Consider the following 24,398-nt stretch of genomic DNA (forward strand, 5'->3'; position numbering starts at 1 on the left):
CTCAGCTGATGTCCTTCTCATCAACGTCCAGCTTTGCTCATTGTAACGGGAAATCTGTCTCTTTTTAGAGATCCAGATAATTTGGCTCAGCTGGTTGTTTGGCTCCCAAACTACTCTTAATTTGGCTCCAGTTTGGCTTTTTAAATGTGGATTAAACAATGACAAAGGATGGAGGAAAGGAAACTAGTACTCAAATTGGAGCTAGCTACTGCAGCTAATATTGATAGTAAATCACGGTTCTAATTAAGAGCATGTTTATGGTGAAATAAGAATTAGCCTCATAGCTCAGTACAAGACTCTGGCCAGAAAACACTAGGAGGTCTGCTGAACAGAGTAGTTTCTGATATTGATTCAGAATCAGTTAAACTGTGGTGATAATCACTGTTTTGTAAAGTGTATATATTCAATGCATATAGAATTTTTTATGATAATTGCAGCTTACAGGTCCATTAAGAGCTGTAAAGTACTAACTTTCCTCTATTGCCATTCATTCCTTATGGCTGTCCCCCCCGACCTGACCCCCAGCAGACATTCAGGATCATGTGATTACAAACAACCTATACTGGCTAATGGTACAACTAAACCAAGCTTGTAACTACTGCAAAGTCATATCAAAACAGGTCAGAAAAGGAGTGAAAACATCTTTTCCAACATGAAAATCTTTTGGTTTGGCTTTTTGTTTTTTATTTGATAAAGAAATGTGGTCCAAATCTGATAAAACTGCCCTATACCAGAGCTACATCCGAACTAAATGCTTCACCCGTGGCAACCATTACTATCCTTTTTAAATACAACCAAATCCTGCCTGTAGCTACCACCCCCTTCCGCTCAAATGACTGATTGGTCAGGTCGGTTCTCAGACTTGCACAGTCTTTTCAGACTGGAGCTTTGCAAGATGGATCTGCCTGATGACAGACATGGACTATGGCCAATCCATCTGCTAAGCAGGGTTAGCATCTCTAATTCTCAGCTTTTCTCAATGTAAAATGCGTGGACTCAACACCTGTCGGCCAGCACTGGGGTGAAAGTGTGACCATTCCTGAGGAGATGTTTGGGCTTGGACCAAGTAGGATGTTGACACAAAGAGACAGATGATATACACAAACAATTCATCAGAGCAGGCCTGCAGTGTAGCAAAGCCTCGGGATAATTCCAGTGTCACACAATGTCACTGAGTCTTAACACTCAGTATTTTGTATGAGAGCATCAGCGAGCACCAATGATGAAAGTCCCAGCACTCTCTAAAAAATTGTCAGCTTTTTCCTCAAAAGTAATGAATTTGCACAGGAAGTGTTACACAACCAACAAGGATGTGATTGTTAGCCTTTTTGTCTACTAGGAAAAACATGTCATGTTTTGTTCCTGTGGTGTAGCTGTTGGGGATCCTTTTATCTGTTGCAGGAATTGAATATTTCTCTCAGAGGAGATTAAAAAAAGGCTTTGAAGAGTGCTTAACCTGAACCAGAATATTGATCCAACAGGAAGTGAACTGCAGTCTTAGGGTGGATGTTAGAGATTACCCCAATCTTACATTTCTGAGCATGATGAAATTTTCTTCTTTGGGGAAAAATCCATTAGAATAATCATTCATCAAATTATGAAGTTGCTGCCACTTCACTTGGTTATGCAACATTTCAACAAACCAGTATTTTTTTGTCCACCATACATAACAGAGATATAATAAGATCAACTGGATTTTCTTTAACAGTTGAATTATTTATAAGAAATGATTTCCCATGGTAGCATTTGAGCCGTTTTTATCTGCCAAAGTAAAAAATTCCTCTGTGCTTAGAAGCTGTTAGGTGCAGATTTCCACCCCTGTTTCCATTGCTACTGTTTATTTTGTAGCCACGATGGTTCAAAGATTCAATGACCTCGACATAAGTCCTTCTCAGAAAAGCTATTACTGTGATCTGCCAATGCCTGCTGTCAGATCAGAGTTCCTGGCACAGATTTCATGGACGTCTCGTGTGTTGATGGTCAATCCGACCTTTCACAGAGCTATGTCTCATAGTGAGAAGTCAACACTTCAACAAGGCTGAACTTTAAGAGGAAAATGTGTAAAACTTCAGACATATACTCGAGTAATGTGGCACCATTTTATGATAAAAGTGTCTTAGTCCCTTGTTTTCTCCTGTGCTATGGCAACAATAAGAAAACAGCTGCCATTATACAGCCACTTTTAACCCTGAGCTGCTCATCGGGGAATATATCAAAATGCTTTTCCCATCTTTGGTTGCATGTATTGTTGGTCTCATTGCTATTTTCCTTTTTGTTCACCCAAGGTCGGAAGGTAGGGTGGGGTGGGGGATTATATTACTTATCCACCTCAATGAGAACCTAGGCTTGAGTACATTTCAATCAAACTTTTCTGTTTACAGTTTCCACTTCTGTCTTTGCCTCAGTGTTTGTTAGACTCTTCATTGAGCACTGGTTTCTGGATTCTAACCACACTCTTGGAGTCTTTTGTGTTCATCTAAAACAATTAGCATTTTTAACAAAGTAGACCGAAATAAAAAATACGCCCACATAACTGTGCCACTGCCTGAACCATTTCCCCAGTTTCCATTGCCTTTATGTACCATTAGGAAGCTGAATTGGGTCACTGCAATTCCAATGTACCCAAATTGGCCTTTTCCTTTGAGACAGGCCTTTTATGGCTCACAGGTCCTTCATTTCCTCCTCTTTCTTTGGCTCTCCTTCCTTCTCTTTCCCTGCAGTGATGGCAGCTCTGCTCTGTTGCTGTGTGGCACAGCAACCTCCCTGTAATGAGCTGTGTTTCATCAGTTTAGTTTACACTGATGCTGAGTTACTGCCTGCAGAAAATAGACAACATCTCATCTGTTAAATCTTTATTTAGGCTGAACATACACATACAGCAGGAGTTCACGGCAAGACCCAGTGGTCATCAGACCTTAGGTGATAGCAGGATGTTATTCAGTGTTGTAGAAAAGCCAAGACTTTTTAACCGTTTGGTTTGCTCTGTGTTATTTGTTTGAGCTTGTGCTCTGAGACACAGTTTAATATAATTCTATTTCATTTTATTTCCAGTGACTGTTTTTGTGTGTTCATGCTCCTGATGCCTTTTTGCTTGTGTATCTTCTGTAATTGTGTGTTTGTTTGATTCCAGTTGGTGATAAGGTCCCTGCAGACATCCGTATCTGTTCAATCAAATCAACAACTCTGAGAGTAGACCAGTCTATCCTGACCGGTAAGACATATCCTCTGTTTATATGACAACTATCATATTTTCTCTGCCATTTCTGTGTTATCTTTGAAAATGAGTGCATAAATTGGAACAGATCAACTTTTACACCAGCTAAAAGTTGGTTTTATGACAACTGTGATAAAATCCCCCATGGTTATCGTACCTTTCATATCTTAATTATCATTTGGAACGCCAGTGATACGGGTTTAGTTAAAAGGGCAAGAATATTCAACCGCCTCAAATAAAATTAGCACAAAAAGTAGGGAAATGTGTCTTTGGTACGAGTCTTTTTTTTTTGTAGTAGCAACACTTCTTTGCAATAAATTTAATACCATTGGATAGCCTGTTTATTTCCCTTTTAAATGGTGCCACACTTTTAAGGAACTTGCATTTGTGGGATGAGCAGCAGAGCTGAGTATGTGGGTTGTGCTCACTAGAAACTTGCCATATCTTCTCTGCCAGTGTCAAAAATATGTCATATATCTCCTCTAACTCTCCATATGCTGCTGATCAGACAGGAAGAGGGAGAAAGTCAAGCATCCCTCATGTCAATGTATGAGAAAGGGAGAAATTTAATGTTAAGTATGAACCTCTCCTAATAATTTTAACATTTTTATTATGCAATAAGTGCTGTTGATTTTATTCTGTGCTCTATAAGTTTAGGATCATTATTAGAGTTGTTCTGATTCCTTTACTAGTATCAGAAATATGTCCGATACTGCTTAAAATGCAGGTATTGGTATCAGCGAGTACACAAGTTTATGCAACAATCTGATATCATTTGGTTTAGCCATGCTAAATGCTAATGCTATAAATCAGAAATCCATTCTTCTTCGCTGCCGGAAAACACTGCATGTGTAAGCTATCGTTTTTAGAGCAGCGAAAAAGAACTGAAGGACCCACTGCAGCAGCAAAGAATGGTGGCTGCATGGCATTTTTTTCTCTGAATGTGATAGTTAAAATGTCTTCCAAAGCAGTGCTGTCATACATGACAAGTGACGCAGTTTATCAAAAGTTAATGGGGACATATTTTTACCCTTTTAAGACAAGTTTATATTGGTCTCAGAGGTCCCTAAAACATGCCTGTGAAGTTTGTTGCTGAAAAATCGCTTCAGTATTTGATTTTTGCATGTCTGAAAACCCCTCTGTTTCAGCCCTTCTCAGAACGAGCCGTTTCTGTGCCTGTGGCTTTAAATGATAGTTAGCTGTCTGACTCTGCCCCTGACCACACCCCTCTCAGGAAATGGATGTGGCACTCTTGACGTTACAATGTTATAGACACTTATCCAAAGTGAAGGACCTGACTGGGATTCGAACAATCAGTCTCCCAGACAGCAAACAGCAGGGTAACCCACTGAGCTATCCAACATCTCAGCTGGCAGCTGAGAGGAAGATCAGGAGAGGAGCGTGGAACTTTCCAAGCGGGGTGGGCCAACCAAACATGGGGGTGGGTGCTTACTCCCCATGTGACATCATGAGAGTAAAAGCTAAGAACAGCTTGTTAGCACACATTTTCTGAAAGGTGGAGGAAGAGAGGGTGGAAGGGAATTGATTTTTCAGGTATTTTAGGGGATTGTGGACAGGGGAGGGGCACATTTTTTGTTAGAAAAGCCTGAAAAAGTGATTTTTGCATAATATGTCCCCTTTAGATAATTACTGAACCATTAATCCTTTTACTTGTTTTTCCTCTTGAGGCTAGCCATTGTGCCTTCCCATTAACGCCACTGATGCCTTTGAAATGCTTGCAGCAGCATTTTCAGTGACCCTGGAACTAGTTTGACTTTTGGGGACTTACATGATTAAATCCACACCAGTAAATTCCAAACTGAACACCTATTTATCAATTTAATCCAATTACAATCATTTATTACCACTAGCTTGAATGCTCACCGTCATATTGTTTACCCTTTGTCAGGGTCTGTCAGCCAATAGGCTGTTCAGGCTGTTCCGTAATCACGTCATGCTACCCGAATAGAGCACAATGGAGAGAGAGCCTGTGATGCAGCCCCCTGTGTTATTGTTATTTTAATAAAATAATTTGCTAGTCCGCTCAGTCAGTCCAGAAAATTCACTCTAGTATCGGATAGGTACTCGGTATCAGAATTGGGAAGGAAAAAATGGTATGGGAACATCTCTAATCATTATATATCCACAACTACCCTCCTCACTGAGATCGGCTGTTGCAGCCTAACCACCGAATGTTGGGCGACACATTTCAAATCATAAATTGTGTTATGCATTAAATGTATGGCTAGATAATATTAATATATGATCAGACACTTGCAAAAGAAACTGTAGGAAGCAGAACAGAAGAGCTCTGTGTATGAAGAGAGCAGAGGTGCGTGCACCCTCATTTGGACAGCAGAGTTTAAATAAATAAGTAAAATTAATCATTTTTTTATACATAAGATAAAATTAACTGAAAGAGAAGCAACATTTATAACCTATATGTGTCAAAACTTTGTTAACAAATGTCCAGTGTGGCCTCTATTATTTTTTCAATCAGAAAAAGGTAGACAAAAGCCACACAGTCTGTTAAAACACACAGTTATCACTCTAAATTACAGAGATTGAGCTGATTTGCTCAGGATTAGAATTACTGTCACTGTTGCTCCATTCATTCAAGATAGGCTTATCCAGGATTATTAGATCTGTTACTCATCTGTGTTTAAAGAACAATATCTGGATGATGCCTGCAGAATGAGCTCTTCAATGTATCATAACACAGTTTTAAATTAGCAGGTTTTCTTCTGAGCTGAAACACTCACAAGCACATGAAAGATCAGTGCAGCAGAATAAATGATAAGCTCTCTAGATCTCTGTGTGTGTACAATTGATTGTGCTTTGCTCCTAAGATCAGGATCAGGAGACAAATGTGAAATGATGTAACCTGCTGCGCTCTGATGTCTTTCTAGGTGAATCTGTCTCTGTGATCAAGCATACTGACCCCGTGCCCGACCCCCGAGCTGTCAATCAGGACAAAAAGAACATGCTCTTCTCTGTAAGCCCAGCTACACACATTATCACACATCCTGTTGATGCCCTCTCACTTCTGGTTTGTTTAGTTTCTGTTAACTTCCTGGAAAAACTTGCCTCCCTAGTGCCTTCAGACATGTTTGAGATGTTATTACTTGAACATGAGCTAGCATGCATATTGCTTATTATTTTAGGGTACTAACATTGCTGCTGGAAAGGCCGTGGGAGTGGTTGTGTCCACTGGAGTCAACACAGAGATTGGAAAGATCCGGGATGAGATGGCAGCCACGGAGCAGGAGAAAACGCCCCTACAGCAGAAACTGGATGAGTTTGGCGAGCAGCTATCCAAGGTTATCTCGCTTATCTGCATCGCCGTGTGGATCATCAACATCGGACATTTCAACGACCCTGTCCATGGAGGCTCCTGGATCCGTGGGGCCGTATACTACTTTAAGATTGCTGTGGCGCTTGCTGTGGCAGCCATCCCTGAGGGACTTCCTGCCGTCATCACCACCTGCCTGGCTCTGGGCACTCGCCGCATGGCCAAGAAAAATGCCATCGTCCGCAGCCTGCCATCCGTGGAGACCCTCGGCTGCACCTCTGTCATCTGCTCTGACAAGACAGGGACGCTGACCACCAACCAGATGTCTGTGTGCAGAGTGAGTCACACACATACACAAACAAATACTTACAGGTAGAGTCTGGCAATACATTTAGTTTTAAGACATATCAATATATTTCAAAATAAGATAGAGTAAGAAAATATTGTTCATATATTATCAGTAAAAATGCAATGATAGTGACACCTGTTTTGTACCACAGCAGCAAAAATGAACACTAGATGACTAATATTGGGCAATTTATTGTTTTAAATCTCTACATGCAATTTATCAGAATGCACAAATGTGTGTTGCAATATTTGGAGAAGTTAGGAAACTGGGGAGGAATTGCTACTAACCATTTCCACCCAGTTTTACAGAAGTCTTAAATGTACAGTGCATGCAATAGTATTCAGACCCCCCTTAATTTTTTCAGTTTTGTTAAGTTGCAGCCTGATGCTCTGGTCAAAAAATACTTTTTATTTTCATTAATCTACACTCAATACCCCATCATGACAAAGTGAAAACAGAATTTTGGATTATGATCATTTTTATTTATTTATTTATTTATTTCAAATTTACTAAAAATAAAAAACTGAACTATGACATTGACATAAGTATTCAGATAATTTGCAAAAATACTGGAAATTTAGCTCAGGTTCCTCTCATTTCTCTGGATTTTTGCTAAGATGTTTCTACACCTTGATTGGAGTCCACCTTTGGTAAATAAAACTGAATGAACATCCTTTGGAAAGGCTTCTCTTTAGAAGCCCTCATCACTGACAATGCATATCACGGCCATAGCCAAAACGTGAGGTCAAACTACTGCCTGCTAGAGCTTAGAGACAGAATTGTTGACAGGCACAGTTTGCAAAAAACTCCATGTAAAAGCCAAGCAGGTTTTTTCATGTGATCTGCACTCAGGAGAGGCTTCCATCTAGATACTCTGCCATAAAGCCCATATCGGTAGAGGGCTGCAGTAAATGGTTGTCTTTCAGGAACTTCGTCCCATCTCCACACAGGCTCTCTTTAGCTCAGTCAGGGTGCTTTCAAGCAGACACGGTTCTAACTCTGGTTCCATTCTGGAGTCTCAGAACCTTGGTGCTTTCTGAAGAACCAGCCCGTGTTCACACCAGTTTAAGCAGAACCAAAGTGGGAGGACATGATGGACATGTATCACCAAGTCTTTCTTGCTGTCCCGATATTCCCTCTTGAATTTCTTGAGTTAGTTAATTATTTGGTCTGTCTTTTGGGTGAACCCAGCCTTCACCATCTCTTCTGCAAGTTCAGCATATTACTTGCCCTTCCTTATACTACTCTCCAGCTTCACCTGGAATTCTGTTGATGCCCAGATCACAACCAAACATTTAATCTCCTCAGAACCAGTTAAAAAAAAAGATTTTCAACTATAGCATCAGGCTGCAACATAGGAAAACTGGAAAAAAAAAGAAAGGGGTCTTAACAGTTTCTAAATGCCCTTTATTTGCACGACAGTGCTTTGTTTTCTGTCAGTTAGCAGTATGATCTAAGATTCAGTTTCTGGACCTTTTGAACCATGATCATTAAAAACTGAAGGTTTTATCATTTTGGAACACTCTGTTTTCAAGAATATATCACATGTTGACAGCTTCAATATACAGATAAATAAATGTTGACCATGTTTTTGATGTTTGAAGTGTGTTTAGGAGCTTTTGTGCACTTTTTTTTTAATCACTGAAAATTAAAAAAGCTTAATTTTGGGTGCCTAGGACTTGTATTTTTGTTGGTGTGGTATTAAAGCACTTTTTTTACTAGAGTAATAGATTCTGATTCTTTACAGAAAAAGTACTGTAAATATATACCCAAGCTACAAGCTAAAAAACTTTAAGACATGATTTGTGTTTCATGTCGCCAAGCTTCACTTTTGCATGGTGCATTTCTGCCTGCTTTGGTGCTCTGCTGTCATCTTGTCTTTTGCCTCTCTGAAGTTGGGATGAAAGTTAGCAGCAGTTAGAGAAATTCTGACTCTCTCCTTAAGCCACCTTGAATACATTTGTCAGCTAACATGCTGATACTGTCCCTGCGATCACAGAGAGGAGCATTCCTTGTGATCAGGTATTCAGGTTATTAAGAGAAGGCAACACACTGCCGCTTCTCTCATCTACAGTGAGCTGTTGGATGACTTGCAGTGCTGCTGTTGCATAACTGACCTTGCGTCACCAATCTGCAAAGCAGACAGCCTGTAGTTCCTTTCTCGCTTTCTCTCTTTCTCACTCTTTTTTTCCAAGTGACATCCCAGCTCAGCTTGGCCCCACATGAAGATAAGCTCCAGCATGAACTGAAATCTAATCCTCTTTTGTTGTAATTCAAGTGCTTATTTAGAACTTTGGCATGGCCTCTTTAGACTTATGGCATTGATTTACAGTATTTATCAAACAGTTGTTTCAGATTCTTTACCATCAAGATGCATGTTGGACTGGCCATAATTAAAATGCCTTGTGATTTTACAGATAAAGCAGTGGTTTATAGTGATCGTTAAAGAGACTTGCATCTCACTTCTACAAACAGACACGTTTGCACACAGGGCATGCAAACAAAAGCCTTGCAAGAGCTGTGATAATTAAACTTATGCCAACTTAATAATGGGTTCCCTTCTTAAAATGTCATGCAGAAAATGAAGAGTGCACAGTACAAAGGAATCAATTTCAATTTTAAGTCAAACTATCAATAATTATTTTTTCTATCTGATTAAAAAAGCTATTTGTTCTAATTATCAAGGATTGACTGACTGTCCTCAGCCATGTTCCACGTTAACCAATCCATTGACTTGTGTGTGTATGAGAGAGAGAGCGAGAGAGAAGATGAAAGCTCTCGCCTGGAGCAGCCCTGGCACTGCAGCATCTTCCTCTGGGCACAGCATCTCTTGACTCAGGCTCGCTGACAGTCTCTTCTGTTTGGACACAAACTAAACAGAGTTTTCTCACATTAGTCAGCAGGATGCTCAGCCCTTACTGAGATGCTCCCTGTAAGACTGCAGTCTAATCTGCTTTCTTTAAAGAGCTTGCTCTCTTCATTTCTGCTGTGGTGTTTGCTGCCACCTGCTGTGTCAGTGAAGACACTGGGTGCTGATTTAAACAGTGACATGATTAAAAAAATGTCTGCTTTTAAAACTCACATCTACTTTGTTCCACCTGCGCATTTTCCCCCAGATGTTTGTGATCAACAAAGCTGAGGCTGACAGCTGCTCACTGTCAGAGTTCACCATCACAGGCTCTACCTATGCACCTGAGGGAGAAGTGTGAGTACTTTTCAACTGGCATGTCTACTGAAGATTATATATGAGTACGCCATTTAACCACTGTAGGTAAATCTTAGAAGAAAATACAAGATTAGAGGACTTTGCTCTGCTATGTAAACTGTACATGCATACACACATGTTCACAAATGCGTAATGGTTTATGTACTCTTATTTGTCCACAGCTTCCAGGATGGTAAAACGGTGAAATGCTCCCAGTATGACGCCCTGGTTGAACTGGCTACTATCTGTGCCCTTTGCAACGACTCCTCTCTGGATTTCAACGAGGTCTGCACCCTTCCTACCCTGTCTCTTCCTTTACATATTGGCAAAGCTTAACATTAACTTTTTTCTCACCACCCACTGTGGCTAGTAGTTCTCCAAAGCTACTACAGGGTTCCTACAAATCCTTGAAAAGTCTGAAATTGTCTTAAATTGCACACATTTCAAATTAAAGTCCATAAAAAGTCTTAAAACGTCTGATTTTGTATTAGCGAGAGGTCTGAGATTTTAGAAGCCACATTGAAGACATGTCCTTGTCCATTATTTTTCTAGCCAAGTTAATACAATTTTAATCTTCTTCCTCCACAAACTGTTGCATAAATGTTCACCATAATTCAGGGAATTCAGTGTAGGATGTTCTAAATTTCCTGGAGGAGGACCCCAGATCTCTTTATTTTATCAGACTCTCTGTGATTTGATAAATGTTGTACTACTGGGAAACTCCTGTCCAGTTCTGTAATATCTGGGCTAACAGATTATCCACTTTAAATCCTTGCAGCCCACCCTGATTTTAACAGGTCTTCCCTGACAAAACCCGTAATTCTGCTTTTTTATTGTCAAAGTGTTTAGAGTCAGCCCAGTACACCAGTAGAAATGTGTTATGATAATATCAGCATACAACACATTGATAGAACAGAGGCATTAAATGTGCCTGAAATCATCGAATTTGGGCATTTATAATCAAAAACATTATTTTGCCCTATACCATTTAACATTTCAAAAATGGTTCATCAAATCAGAAAATTCAGCCATGGTCCAGTGTACCAAGAAACCTCATGTCTCTTATTTTTAACCATTTACCATGCAAAAAGTGGTGTTACATTTTCTCAGTTCAGGTCTTAAAAAGGTCTTAAAAACTATATAAATAGTTTGTAAGACCTTTTTTAGCTATAAATTTCATTTTTAAAAGTGTGCAGGAACCCTGAAGTAGCCACTCTGATATTTCACTGGCTACAGTATTCTTGTTGGAAATATCATTACACATTTATGATTAGGCTTCACTGTGGTATGGTAAAATTTATTTGAAGTAAATCTGCAATCCTTTGAAATGTAAATGAATACTGTTCTCTTAACTTTAAACTTTCTTCTCTTCCCCTCTGGAGAAAACACACAAAGCTTGCGGTCTTATATAAAGTGAGCGTGCAAATCTAGCACTTTGCAGTTATTTGGGAGGGAACTGACCCTTGATGTGCAAAATAGCCTCACTGCAATAAGCATCTTCCACTGTAACAGTGTTCACAAACCCTGGCGTTAATAGCCGAACCCAGTTAGGACTTCAGCTCACCAAAGTGGGTAATGGGAGTCACTGCACTACCTGCCATGGCTGAAATCCACCTGCATTTGGCTGATTTGCAAGTGTTAATGTCAAGACCAGCATGTCAGACTTTGTCATTTGTGTTGTATTTCATAAGGAAGTAATGCAGAATATAAAGAATAAGAAAAAGTTAAATTACTGCGATTGCCCAATTAAAATCATATTAGTTAAGACATTTTCTCAAAGTTGGACTGGGGCACCTTGGTAATGCAGCTGGAGATTTATAGACTATTGCATGTATACGCCTCAGTCAGATATAAAGCTGGACCAGTCACTCTTCACATGTTCCCTAGTTTCTGTGCTGGGCTTCGACATTAAAATAGAATGGCATGAATGCTAAGCATAGCAGAAGTGAGACTGTCTTCTGCCTTTGGAAATCATCATAGGCTAGAAGGATTTTGTGCATTGTAATTTCACCAAAATTTTTTTGTTTGACTTTTTTTCTATATTATACAAAGTAGTCAGCTAAACGTGCGTTTTGCTTCTTTGTGCTGCAAAGTGGTACTTCCATCAGTAAATAAATATGCCTATTTAAATTATTGTTTAATCAGCTGGATATAGAAAATTGTTGTTGTTGTTTTTTTTTTATTTCTTAGAAAAACCCTTCTATTCATACATAGGGAGAGTCCCCTCCACGGAGTCCACCATCTTGGATTTTTGCATCTTGGATGTTGCCACAGTACCACTGATGGGAGAAAATGATAGAATCCCCCTCATTTTTTATTCTTCTGGTTGTAATGGCTACCATCATAAGTCAGCATTGGAATCTAGAATCTGGCTGTTAGATGTTGCTGATTTTCCCAAGAACATTTACAACATAAAGCCTAAAACATATGTAACGGAAAAAGATGAACATCAAAAGAATATTTATTCAATTGAATTAACAAAAGCAAACAACTACATGTGTTTTACATAAGATGAGATAAACTTATTTGGGATAAGCAGGACCTGATATGTATCAGCCTTATCTTTGAACAAGGAATATTGTGGAAATTTTCCTTTCAAACATCCAAACAAATTCTCTAACATTTCAAATAAATTACCTTAAATTCCTGTGAAAATTCTTTAACACATTTTAAAGTATCCCAGAATAAGTACCCCAAAATTTCTTTAAATAGCCGTCAAGTCGATCATGAAACTTTATCATAAAGCTTAAAATTCTGATAAAAAATTTCCCCCTGAAAAATTCCATGCAAATTCAAAAATGTTTTTGAAATACATTTCCCAAAATTCCAGGAAAATAACAAACATCCAGCAAATTCCCAGAAGTTTTCAGGAAATTTTCAAAGGGCAACCCCATCCACAAAATCCCAATCCAATTCCCAAAAAAATGCAGATAAGTTTTCCCAAAATTCCATGAAGATGCCAAAATTAAAAAATCAATGCAAAGTCCCCAAATCCCCAAATGAAGCTCTCCAAAATATAAAGAACTTATCCCCAATTTCTGTGAAGTACTTGATAAATTCCAAGCAAATTCCCCAAAATATCCAAACAGAATATTATCCCAACATTTCAAGCAAATTACTAACCTTCAACGGATATTCCAGACAATTATCTCAAGTATAGCAGGGATTATTAAATTGCAAGAACAAGCTCACTTCTGAAATTTTATTTCAGTTTGTATTCTTATTATTTCAACTTTTGTCTCAACGTCTCAGGTTTTTTGTTTTTTTGTTTGTTTTTTTTTTGCATTAATTTTTTTCTTAACCTTTTGACTTTTCTCTCAATGTTTTGATGTTTTTCTCAGCTTTTCAGCTTTTTTATTGAAGTGTGTAATAGAAAAATAAATCTTCCTTTTCTGTGTTTTTCTGTTTCCTCTGACTGCAATACTTTTCTTTAAAACTTGATGATAATGTTTTATTGTGCAGAATGGCTTCTGAACTTCTATTGATCATCTTTAAACTTCCAATACACACCCCAAAGATCACTTGCTCCCAGTCACTAATAGTTTCATTATATTCTATTGGGGCTGAACTTTTGGCCTGTCATTTAAACAAACAAAAAAAAAATATATATATATCTTTCTTATAATGTACAGGTGAAGGGTGTGTATGAGAAGGTTGGTGAGGCCACAGAGACTGCACTCACCTGTCTGGTGGAGAAGATGAATGTTTTCGACACTGATGTCCAGAACTTGTCTAAGATTGACAGAGCTAACGCCTGCAACTCTGTGAGTGACACCCGCTCTCCAACCTGCTCATGCTGCAGTTTTTCACTGCTCTCCCTCAGCAGGTTTTTCTCACTCTGTTTGTGGTTGTCTTATCAGGTGATCAAGCAGCTGATGAAGAAAGAGTTCACCCTGGAGTTCTCTAGAGACAGGAAGTCCATGTCTGTCTACTGCACTCCAAATAAATCTCGCTCTTCCATGGGGAAGATGTTTGTAAAGGTATGCTGAGAGGAAAATGTACTGAGGACTTTATCCTGAAAGACTTCTTCCATGTTTAAATATTTTGTCTCTGCTCTGCACCATAGGGGGCCCCAGAGGGAGTTATTGAGAGGTGCACTCATGTCAGAGTGGGCAACAGTAAAGTTCCCCTTAGCAAAGGTATCAAGGAAAAGATCATGTCTGTGATCCGTGAGTATGGTACCGGCCATGACACCCTGAGATGCCTGGCTCTGGCCACACGAGACAGCCCCCCCAAAATGGATGATATGACATTGTCAGACACTGCCAAATTTGCTGAATATGAGGTGAGTCTTTATTTGACTTTGGACACAGTTTGGTGTTACATAACTGATGTTGCATGTTAGATATTCCTCTCAGTCTTTAACATTCGTCCTTTGTCTCTGTGTCCAGTCTGACCTGACCTTCGTCGGTTGTGTCGGCATGCTGGACCCTCCTAGACAGGAGGTGGCTGCTTCTATCAAGCTGTGCCGCCAGGCCGGCATCCGCGTCATCATGATCACTGGGGACAACAAGGGCACAGCTGTGGCTATCTGTCGCCGCATTGGTATTCTTACCGAGGAAGATGACATTGAGCGCATGGCCTTTACCGGGCGAGAGTTTGATGAACTCTCACCGTACGATCAGCGTGACGCTGTTACTCATGCTCGCTGTTTTGCACGCGTTGAACCTTCCCACAAGTCCAAGATCGTCGAGTTCCTGCAAGGATTTGATGAGATCACTGCTATGGTATGCTGTTTTTCACATGTATGACCAAAAATTATCTAGGTACATTCACACATTTTTATCTAACATTGTAAAAGATGATGAAACTTGCTGTCATGTTTTCACTGGTCATGTAAATGCTGAGATCAGTGTGTTGTCTATTATTTGTTTGATTTAAGGCATTCCTCTTTTTCTCCACAGACAGGTGATGGGGTGAACGATGCCCCTGCCTTGAAGAAGGCAGAGATTGGTATCGCTATGGGCTCTGGCACTGCAGTGGCTAAGTCAGCCTCGGAGATGGTTCTCGCCGATGACAACTTTTCTTCTATCGTGGCTGCTGTTGAAGAAGGCAGAGCGATTTACAATAACATGAAGCAGTTCATCAGATACCTCATCTCCTCCAACGTGGGGGAGGTCGTCTGGTGAGTCTTGAAAAAATGCTTTTGGAATTAAATTCATTTTTTGAACTTCAGTCAGTCTTTATTTCTACAGCACCATTTCATAACTGATATCTTTAGACACTTTATAAAGAACTTCCTGTTCAGGATCAGTTGATTGGATGATGGGTTTGATATCCCTAGATCCCATTTTTATAGACATCTATAATTGCAGAGTTTTATTGCCCCATGCATCATTGGCTTTTCCTTATATTCTCTAAAATTCTTGTTAGACTTGATTTTCAAGCACAGGACCGACTTAAAGCAGATTATAAGCAGGGTACTATATATAACCTCCTCAAGCAGCGTGATGTAGTAACTTTAATTCAACCTAAAAACAAATGGGAAGAAGACTTAGAAGACCAGATGAAACCTGGATGAAAATTATACAAAGAATTTACATATCATCTATGTCAAAAACATGTTGTTCAATACAAAATAGTTCATTGGCGTCACTGGTAGAATTAGGTCAGACCTGGACCCTACTTGCAATAGGTTCAAACAAGCTCCTGCAAGCCTACTACATGTTCTGGGCCTGTACAAGACTGTATAGCTTTTGAAAGTCAATTTTTGAGATGCCTTCCTCCCCCCACTGACTTATTTGGTATCATGATACAGGTTGCACCTTGTTGGGTAGGTGCTTTATCCAGAGGAAAAACCCTCTACCTCCCAAGCAATCTCATTGGAAGACTGACACTTGTATAGTATTATATGTCTAGTGAGTGGGCTTATGGGTTGAATTTGTTCCGTTATTCTGTATACATGTCTTCCTTAGCACTTTGATACTATGTTTCTCTTCATTTTTGTACATTGCGAAAAACCTACAATAAAGAGGCCTTGATTTAAAAGCATGCAATTTTAATATTCATATCCTCTTCTGCATGTCAGCTCAGTTGCTATCTCTTGTTAATCCTCCTGTTAGCATCTTCCTCACTGCTGCTCTGGGCTTCCCCGAGGCTCTGATCCCTGTTCAGCTGCTCTGGGTCAACCTGGTGACTGATGGCCTCCCTGCCACCGCCCTGGGCTTTAACCCCCCAGATCTGGACATCATGGAGAAGCCTCCTCGTAATGCTAAGGAGCCCCTTATCTCTGGCTGGCTCTTCTTCAGATACCTTGCCATTGGAGGTTGGTTGATAGTAAAGTGTGTTCGTCATTACATCAGATAAAACAATAATTTGCCCAATGTGCAGTGTGATATTTTATTTGTGGTTGCATTAGGTTATGTGGGAGCAGCCACAGTAGGAGCAGCTGCCTGGTGGTTCACAGTCTCTGAAGATGGACCTCAGCTCACTCTCTACCAGCTGGTGAGTCTTTCTTTCTGAGTGCTCATTTTCACATTGCTCCCCCCTTCTCTTCACTTCTCTGCCTTTCTCCCCTGCAGAGCCACTTTCTCCAGTGTGGCCAAGACAACCCAGAGTTTGACGGCCTGGACTGCCATGTGTTTGAGTCACCCTACCCAATGACCATGGCCCTGTCTGTGCTTGTCACCATAGAGATGTGCAATGCTCTTAACAGGTAAATATGAACCTCCCAGTAAGGTCACATCTAAGGAGCATGCACACATGGAGAATAAATGGTCAGCTGTAATTCAAAAATACAGTCTAAGGATTCTCTCACTTCCAGTCTGTCAGAGAACCAGTCCCTGCTGCGGATGCCTCCCTGGGAGAACATTTGGCTACTGGGTGCCATCTGCCTCTCCATGTCGCTCCATTTCCTCATCCTCTATGTGGAACCTCTGCCTGTGAGTTTTATAAGGGTTTTATTCAACACGGACTGTATTTTACTGTCATTGAACGAGATGAGCTGGTTGTTTGCTGGTTCAGTTAAAGGCAAAGACAGATTTTATAGAGTTACCTGGTGCTTATCTCATCCTTTTGGCCTTATGGCTTTAGTATCATTTGTAATAGAGATTGACGTGCTACCTATGAAGTACAAGTATATAGGATGCAGTGACAACTAAAAGGGCTGGCCATTACATTGTCAAGTTTATTAAAAGGAACCCTGCGTGATCAGACGAGTTCAGCTTGTTGGATAGATCTCTCATGTGTATTGAACTAAAAAACTCACTAGATATCTGCATTTTCAGTACTTCTAAACTCACCAGGAGGCCGCCATGTTTTGGTCCACACTGGTACTGTGACGTCACAAAGCCGCAGCACTCCTCACCATTACTATGCAGTAACCGCTGTTTCAGACTGGCAGTCAGTGTTAGGACTGCATCTCAGAGACACTGCATGCCTCACGCACAGAGAATTTTAAGATTAGAAGTCTCTTCTATTTTTTCCTTGCTCCATGAGTTGTCATCGGTCAAACTAGACAGGGAAATGATAAACACAGAGCCATATTTACTAGGGCTGTAGTCATCCAAAGAAAAACTTGGTCGACCAAAATCGCACCCAGGCACAAACCAATTGATTAGTCATTCAGGTAAAAAAAGAAGAAGAAAAAATTTAAAAAACCACCTCGTTGGGGACCCGTTTAATCCATACAGGTTCCTCTAAATGATCCTTAAATGAACGTAGCAAGCCTTTTGAAGCATTAATTTATCTTTTAGGCTTACCACGTCTTACTGAAAATATAATTAATTGAGAGACGATCAGCGCGCACCTGCCTTTAATCTCCGTGATCCTGATGTGGTATCTCTTTAAACTCATACAGCCTACAAAATAACCTCAGATCATTGATTTTCATTCATTTATGACGGTAACTAATAACAGGATCACTTGATCCAGCCTGCGCTGTGTCATTTATGAGCATAAAGCAGACAGCATGCAGCGTTTATTTACAGAGGTGAGAGGAAAAAAGTTTGCTCGTCGGGACTAATGACCAGCAGACATCGCCTTTTATGTCCTCTGCTTTCTGCCTGTCTGTAAAAGAAGCTAACGCTAACGTAAACACTTTAAAGAGATTAGAAAAGGAGATGATACTATGCAGCCTATTTACCGACAGGTGAATTAAACTGACCATGGGAGACAGGAGTTGATGCAGTGAGGGAGGGCAGAGCAGAGACACTCAGGAACGCCACTTCAATACAAACAGCCTGCAACTTTGTGATGAGTTGATGTGTTGTGTTGCTCGTCCCCTGCAGCACATCTCTCCATCAGCCAGCTGCACACTACGCGTCTCCCCCCTGACCAGCATCTTGGGGGAGGGGGGCAGGCGACTCACCATCCACAGTGATCTTGGTTGAACAAAAGCTTTATGACCAAACAATCGACCAATTGAATTGAAGCTGTTCTCCCTGATATTTACCTTGTAGCAAATATGTATGTCCACACTGGTACAATATGTTTGAAATCTGTTTCTTGATGAACCAGTTGGAGGTCACAAGCTAAAATGCATCTGTTTAAAACGATATTCCCCACAGTTATACTATTAATGTAGCTTTCTGTTTCCACAAGGTACAAAATGTTACAGGTAAAGATAAACACAGTACGAAAACATTTCCGGTTTGCGCTTTTCAAAGTAAAAACCCACTTTAGCATTCTTCAGAGAAACTCCCTTAGTTTGTACATAATGCTTTTAATTTGAAAAGCTGCCGGCACGCTTCAACTATACACTGAGTCGAGTCACTTGTAGAGAGGTTTATTGAGGTCAGGCTTAGGAGGAATGGCAGAACATTGACAGCAGGGAGACAAACCTAACGATGCAGCAAACTCGTGTCTGGTATGTAAGCTGTTATGGCAGCAACAGCTGAAAGCAGCAAAACATACTGCCAGTCTGAAACAGCAGTTACTGCATAGCAACAGTGAAGAGTGCGATAGCTACTTGACGTCACAGTACCAGCGCGGACCAAAAACATGGCAGCCTACAGGTGAGTTTATGAGCTCAGATTTACTCAAAATGCAGAGATTTTTTGAGTTTTATTAGTTCAATATACATATGAGGGATACAAATATCTATCCAACAAGACGAACTTGTCTGATCATGCAGGGTTCCTCTTAAGATTTATCGGTGTATTTTCAGACATGAAACGAGGTATGAAAATATTCTTTATATTAATACAGCTTATGTTGATTTGGATTTAGAAAAAAATAGAATCTAGGCCTAATGCTCAGTAAAAAGATTGTTTATGTAAGGAATAAGTGACAGTAATATGCATATTTACCACTGGATAACTATTTGAAATGTTTAGTGTAAATGGGAAAAGAATAATTTTATTTTTCTATTTTATTTAAAGTTGACTTTTTCATGCACATTCTGAAATTGTGCAAATGGCTGCAAAAAAAAGTACCTGTTAGACAGGGGTATATGAACTAGACTGAGAGCGGACGTTGTTGTTTTGTGTTTTTTTATTTATTTTTTATTTTTTTGTACATAAAAAATATATATATCATAGAGCATTGATCATCAACTGGAGGCCCGGGGGCCAGACCGGGCCCCCCACAACTTCGTGTATGGCCCCCAGAAGATAATTCAATTCAGAAAATGTGAGGAAGATGTGTTATGGTATTTACAGTGCCTTTTCATTTTCAAAAATCCCTAAAGAAACCCTAAAATTAACTGAGATTAAAACATTTTTTCTCGATTTGCTCCAGCTTGAACAGTTTCACAAAATCCACCTATCAGATATTAGTAGTAAATAAGATGCATGATAAACACACACTCATAAGTGCATTCCAAGCAGCAACCTCCGGTCGTGAAAATGAAGCCAATGCCAAAGTGCAAAAAATTGCAATATCACAAGTGTCCACTTGAGGCTGACTGCAGGAACACCAGAAGTCCCGTCTGGACACATGTTAAACAGCCGGTTTTGACACTAGAAATAAACTTGTTTACAGCCTGGTTCAAAACACCAAACGTGTCTCATTAGCTAGTGTCTTATTGTGCTCCCACTGTTCAGGGGGTGAATTTTTTTTTGTACCACGATCGTTTGGATGATATTTAGGATGAAAGCTGATTGGCGCGTCACATTTGATTGACAGATAGCTCGGCAGGCAGAGGCTCTGTTTCTGTCAACCAAAATGCTAGCTAGCAGGCTGACAGGAAGTCACACTTAGTGGGCGGGCCGTGAGGTTGATCCAAAGTTCGGTTGAGACCGCAATTTCAATATGGAAGCCTCCACGGATTGGCTTTAAGAGCTGTTTGAGTCCGCCTATTGTAAGCAGACGACTGACCTCACATGGGTTTTGTCCAATTCTTTCTGCAGTCTATGGTCCATACTTGATTAGCTCTGCCAGTTATAGTGTCAACCTACTAATTTCCCTGCCTGGATTTCAAAAACAAAAGACCTCTTTGCTGCATTTAGGATTACACGTATTTAACTCAAACCTAGTGATGCACAATATGACAGCCCTCCAAATACTGTATGTGGCTAGAACATCTCAATCACCCCCTTGTAGCTGGTTGCAGTACAGGCGATAGGGATTGAATTTACTGCTAATACCTAAAAATAAGGTACATTTCAAAGGAAATCATCACATTTCAATAGATCGTATTTGCTTAATTAAAAGTCTGGCATTAACAATGTCTGCTAAGAAAAAAACTTGGCTCTTGTGCAAATGTAACTGGTTTAGAGATATAAATTGTGCATCGGCATTCAGCTAAAAAATATCAAGATGTAATTTCTGGTCATACCTAGAAGTTTTTTGATGAGGCAGTCTTTGTTTTTGACTAGATGGACTTGAGCTTTTTTCTAAAACCCATTCAGAAACCAACATCAACTTTTCCTGAAGTATTTTGTAAATACCTTTACTGCTGAATCATTTATTTATATGTTATTATTCTAGTAATGTTCTAGAAATGTTGGTTTGAATCCTACACCAGGTACAAGCAGTATAGGAGAGTCACAATCTTATTTCTACACACAACTTCTTTGAGGGTTCTTCATAACTTAAAAAAAGGCACAGACTCATCTTCCAAAGAAGCTTTTGCTTCCACTGCTGACAGCACGTTTACTGTTCTGTCTCTTAGAATTTGCTCCAATATTTTCATGCTTTCTCTTCCAGGTCATCTTCCAGATCACCCCTCTGGATACAACCCAGTGGATGATGGTACTTAAGATCTCCATTCCCGTCATCCTGCTGGACGAGCTGCTAAAGTTTTTTGCCAGGAACTACTTGGACTACGGTAAACAGCTGGAGAAGCCGGTCAGAAAGGGCCGCTCTCTGTCTGCATGTGCAGAGGGCATCTCCTGGCCCTTCGTTGCCATCTCCCTGCCCCTGGTGCTGTGGATCTACAGCACCGACACTAACGTGTCTGCCATGCTGTGGCCCTGACTGACTTCACTACAGTACCCTCCCTGTGCACCAGTGTGAAGTGGACATTAACATACACATCTAACACAGTTACATTAACTCGGAACAACTCACAGTCAACTCTTGCACAACACTTGGCAGCGCGTCTGCTGCCAGATCTTTTCTATTCAGACATTTTCAATGAGACATGTTTTTTTAGAAGGGGGGTTGGGGGTGGTGGTCATATTTTAATGACTGACTGACACTGCGTCCATTTCTTTTATTAAACCATCACGCTTTTCTCTTTATCAGTCCCGTGTTTTGAACAGTAAGAGATGCCCACCGTGTTGGAGCTGTTTGTTGAGCTGTACAGAGAATTCACACTATTTTATAATAATTAATATTTTGTAATTTTTGCGAGGCTGTGGGCACAAGAATGCTTGTTGTAAAGAGGTGTAACTCTAAGGAGTAAAATACGAATTATGGGGCAGAGACTTGTATATTTGCCCTGGCATGAATCTCTACATTTTTTAGCTCCATGCGTATTCATTCATGATTTTCTGCAGTAGGCAGAGCACAGCTACCTCAGTGCTGTTTTATGATCATTACTAGACTTCTGTCATAAAAACCATTTCATACATAATTTATCATTCAACTGTTGAGGTAAGCACCTGTTTCTTTGCAGTAAATATAAAGCCCTCGCACACATTTTAAGTTTTTTTATGTATATATATTTGACTTTTGTGTGTTGGAGCAGAGAGAGGACAGTGACATGTTACCTGTTTGGTTTAGAGTCATTTTCGATCAAGTCTGTTGCTATATTTGTTTACTTGAAGCAAACATATTTGTCTTGATTTTCTTTTTTAAGTTTGCTTTTTTGAGATCCGATCTCAGTTTCCATTGTTTTTTCCTTATCTTAATAACAATAATCTTTTTAATATATGTAAAATGTGCACATACTGTACTTGAATATGTAAAAAAGGCACCAAGAAGCTGTTAGTCTTATCAACTGAGCACAACATGGATGATTGGTCATTGGAAGACTCTGTATATCTGTATATAGCACACTAAGTACAATCTCTGTATAGGTGTTTTTTTATGTTATTGCTTTTAAAATGCTCCATACAATGTTAGTTGACTCGATTATGGTCGTAGCCTTCCTGCATGCCTGCTTTTCAATAATCCCAGGCCAGTGAGTGCTTTAATTTTTATTAGATATAAAGCTAACTGTTGTTTCTTCCAATGCCTTCCACTCGTTTACCTACAGAGTGAGTACATTTTGACCTGCATGCCAGCTGGTGCTCGCTCTCTTTCTTTTTAATTGCAAATGCTTTGCTCTTTATCATTTCTTATCTGAGAATGAATGACAGCTCTGCATCTGTTTGATATGGCTAGCAGTTTTTGATGTACTTTTAATGGTACAGCAGCAAGAGGGGAAAGGATAAAGGTGTTGTTAAGTTTGATTGAAAATGCCTTCAATGTCACTAAGTGCCAGGTAACACTGAGTAGAAATAGGTAGGAGCTATTTTGCATTTAAAGCTGGCTCAATATCATTTGTGCCAGTTGCTTTTGATTGTATTCTGACAGCATGTTCAACAACTGGCATAAACACTGACATTTAAGTGCCCTAAAATCCCTACAGAACATGGGTATATTAGTTTATATTAAAGTCTATTGATCTTTTCTTAAATTGCATATGTCTTTTAGGAATCCTCTGCTTGCACAACGCATGGCCTTCATATGCGTGCTCCTTTTATGACAAGAAGTGTTGACGATTTAAGTTATTTGCTGCTCATATTCTTCCATTGTGGCCTGTGACTCCTATCCACTGATTTTATTCTTCCTCTCTCTTTTGTCTTTGCAGCAAAGGCCAAGTAAGCCCACCTCTAAACTCCTATCAGAAACTTTTGGTTTTGTTTTGTGTTGTGCATGTGTGTTTTGGGCAGCACATCTTACAAGAGCTGCATGTCAGTCAAGTAATATAAGAACAGAGGCTCATAAGTTCATCGGTCATTTTCATAGACCAGCCATAAATACTGGTAAATGTCTGATGAAAACTAGCCAATCCCACCTTATCAGTCCTTCTGTCCTCCTGCATGAAGAGCCTTAGATTACATACAGTTACATGCCATCTTTTAAGGCAAAGATCTTAGTACTGTGTACAGTAAATTGTACTATATTCTATGGTGCATGTCCGCTGAGTCAGCCATCTGTTCTACCAGACTTGTGTTTTAGACAGTGTATAGTATTGGTAAATAGAATAGACATTCGTCAGATAATACAAATGTTATATAAGCTCAAACAGTTCATCTTTCCTAAGGAAAAACTTTTATGGGATATTTAAAAACCAAACAGCCTTTATTTTATTTTATTTTTTGCTTTGCACTGAGATGTGCATCATGTTTGGAGCAGATTTTGTCATACCTGGGAAGGCGGACTTGTGGTTGTGCAGTGATGCATAAGTTTTATCATAAGGGCGGTGGGCTGTCCTTCCACTGGCATTTTTGCCAAACTGCTGTACTGTATTTTCAGAGATGATTGTACAATGTATCACATGAACTTTGGTTTCAGGTAAATAAAACTGTCATATATGAAGAGTTTCCTTTTGCGTCAAGTTTTATTTAAACTTTTTTTTCTTAATTTAGTTCAGTGGTTCAATCTCACACCCCATCTGATGGCCTTAAAGCAGTGACCCCCAAGCTTGGCTCCCACCTACAGCACAGTACCTATAAGACGTATTCCCCCCCTTGGAGGTTTTACCCTTTTATTGATTTTATGAATCAATCAATCAATGGTCAATATAACAGCTTTTTTTTTTGAGAAAAAAAAACCCTCTCTAACATCAAGTAAAAAAAAAAAAAAAAAGGTTTTCTACTATGCAATATCAAATAAAATACGTAATGTAAAATAAGTGACTGCATAAATATTCACCCCCTTTAAACAGCTCTACTCCTGTGCTGTAGTTCTCTTGCAGACTGAATAAAATTGTCTTCCAGAATTTTCCTATATTTTGGCATATCCG

General features: G+C 39.7%; 1 protein-coding gene across 3 annotated transcripts in view; it reads left to right on the plus strand.

The window, feature by feature from the left end:
* The window catches only part of LOC121509605 (sarcoplasmic/endoplasmic reticulum calcium ATPase 2-like), a 45,031-nt gene extending 21,070 nt beyond the window's left edge, over positions 1–23,961 (plus strand). For 2 of the 3 annotated variants that reach the window (XM_041787093.1, XM_041787094.1), the window contains 15 exons: positions 3,131–3,211; positions 6,124–6,209; positions 6,379–6,843; positions 9,972–10,060; positions 10,243–10,345; positions 13,693–13,824; positions 13,921–14,040; positions 14,127–14,345; positions 14,452–14,787; positions 14,965–15,185; positions 16,123–16,325; positions 16,419–16,504; positions 16,582–16,715; positions 16,824–16,941; positions 21,149–23,961. In XM_041787093.1, the coding sequence (XP_041643027.1) occupies positions 3,131–3,211; positions 6,124–6,209; positions 6,379–6,843; positions 9,972–10,060; positions 10,243–10,345; positions 13,693–13,824; positions 13,921–14,040; positions 14,127–14,345; positions 14,452–14,787; positions 14,965–15,185; positions 16,123–16,325; positions 16,419–16,504; positions 16,582–16,715; positions 16,824–16,941; positions 21,149–21,418 (2,663 nt within the window). In that variant the 3' untranslated portion in view covers positions 21,419–23,961. The remainder of the gene's footprint in view (positions 1–3,130; positions 3,212–6,123; positions 6,210–6,378; positions 6,844–9,971; positions 10,061–10,242; positions 10,346–13,692; positions 13,825–13,920; positions 14,041–14,126; positions 14,346–14,451; positions 14,788–14,964; positions 15,186–16,122; positions 16,326–16,418; positions 16,505–16,581; positions 16,716–16,823; positions 16,942–21,148) is intronic. The other variant, XR_005991886.1, reaches the window with a different exon arrangement.
* The last annotated feature ends 437 nt before the right edge of the window (positions 23,962–24,398 follow it).

Source organism: Cheilinus undulatus, linkage group 5 (assembly GCF_018320785.1).
Source record: "Cheilinus undulatus linkage group 5, ASM1832078v1, whole genome shotgun sequence".
Taxonomy (NCBI): Eukaryota; Metazoa; Chordata; class Actinopteri; order Labriformes; family Labridae; genus Cheilinus; species Cheilinus undulatus.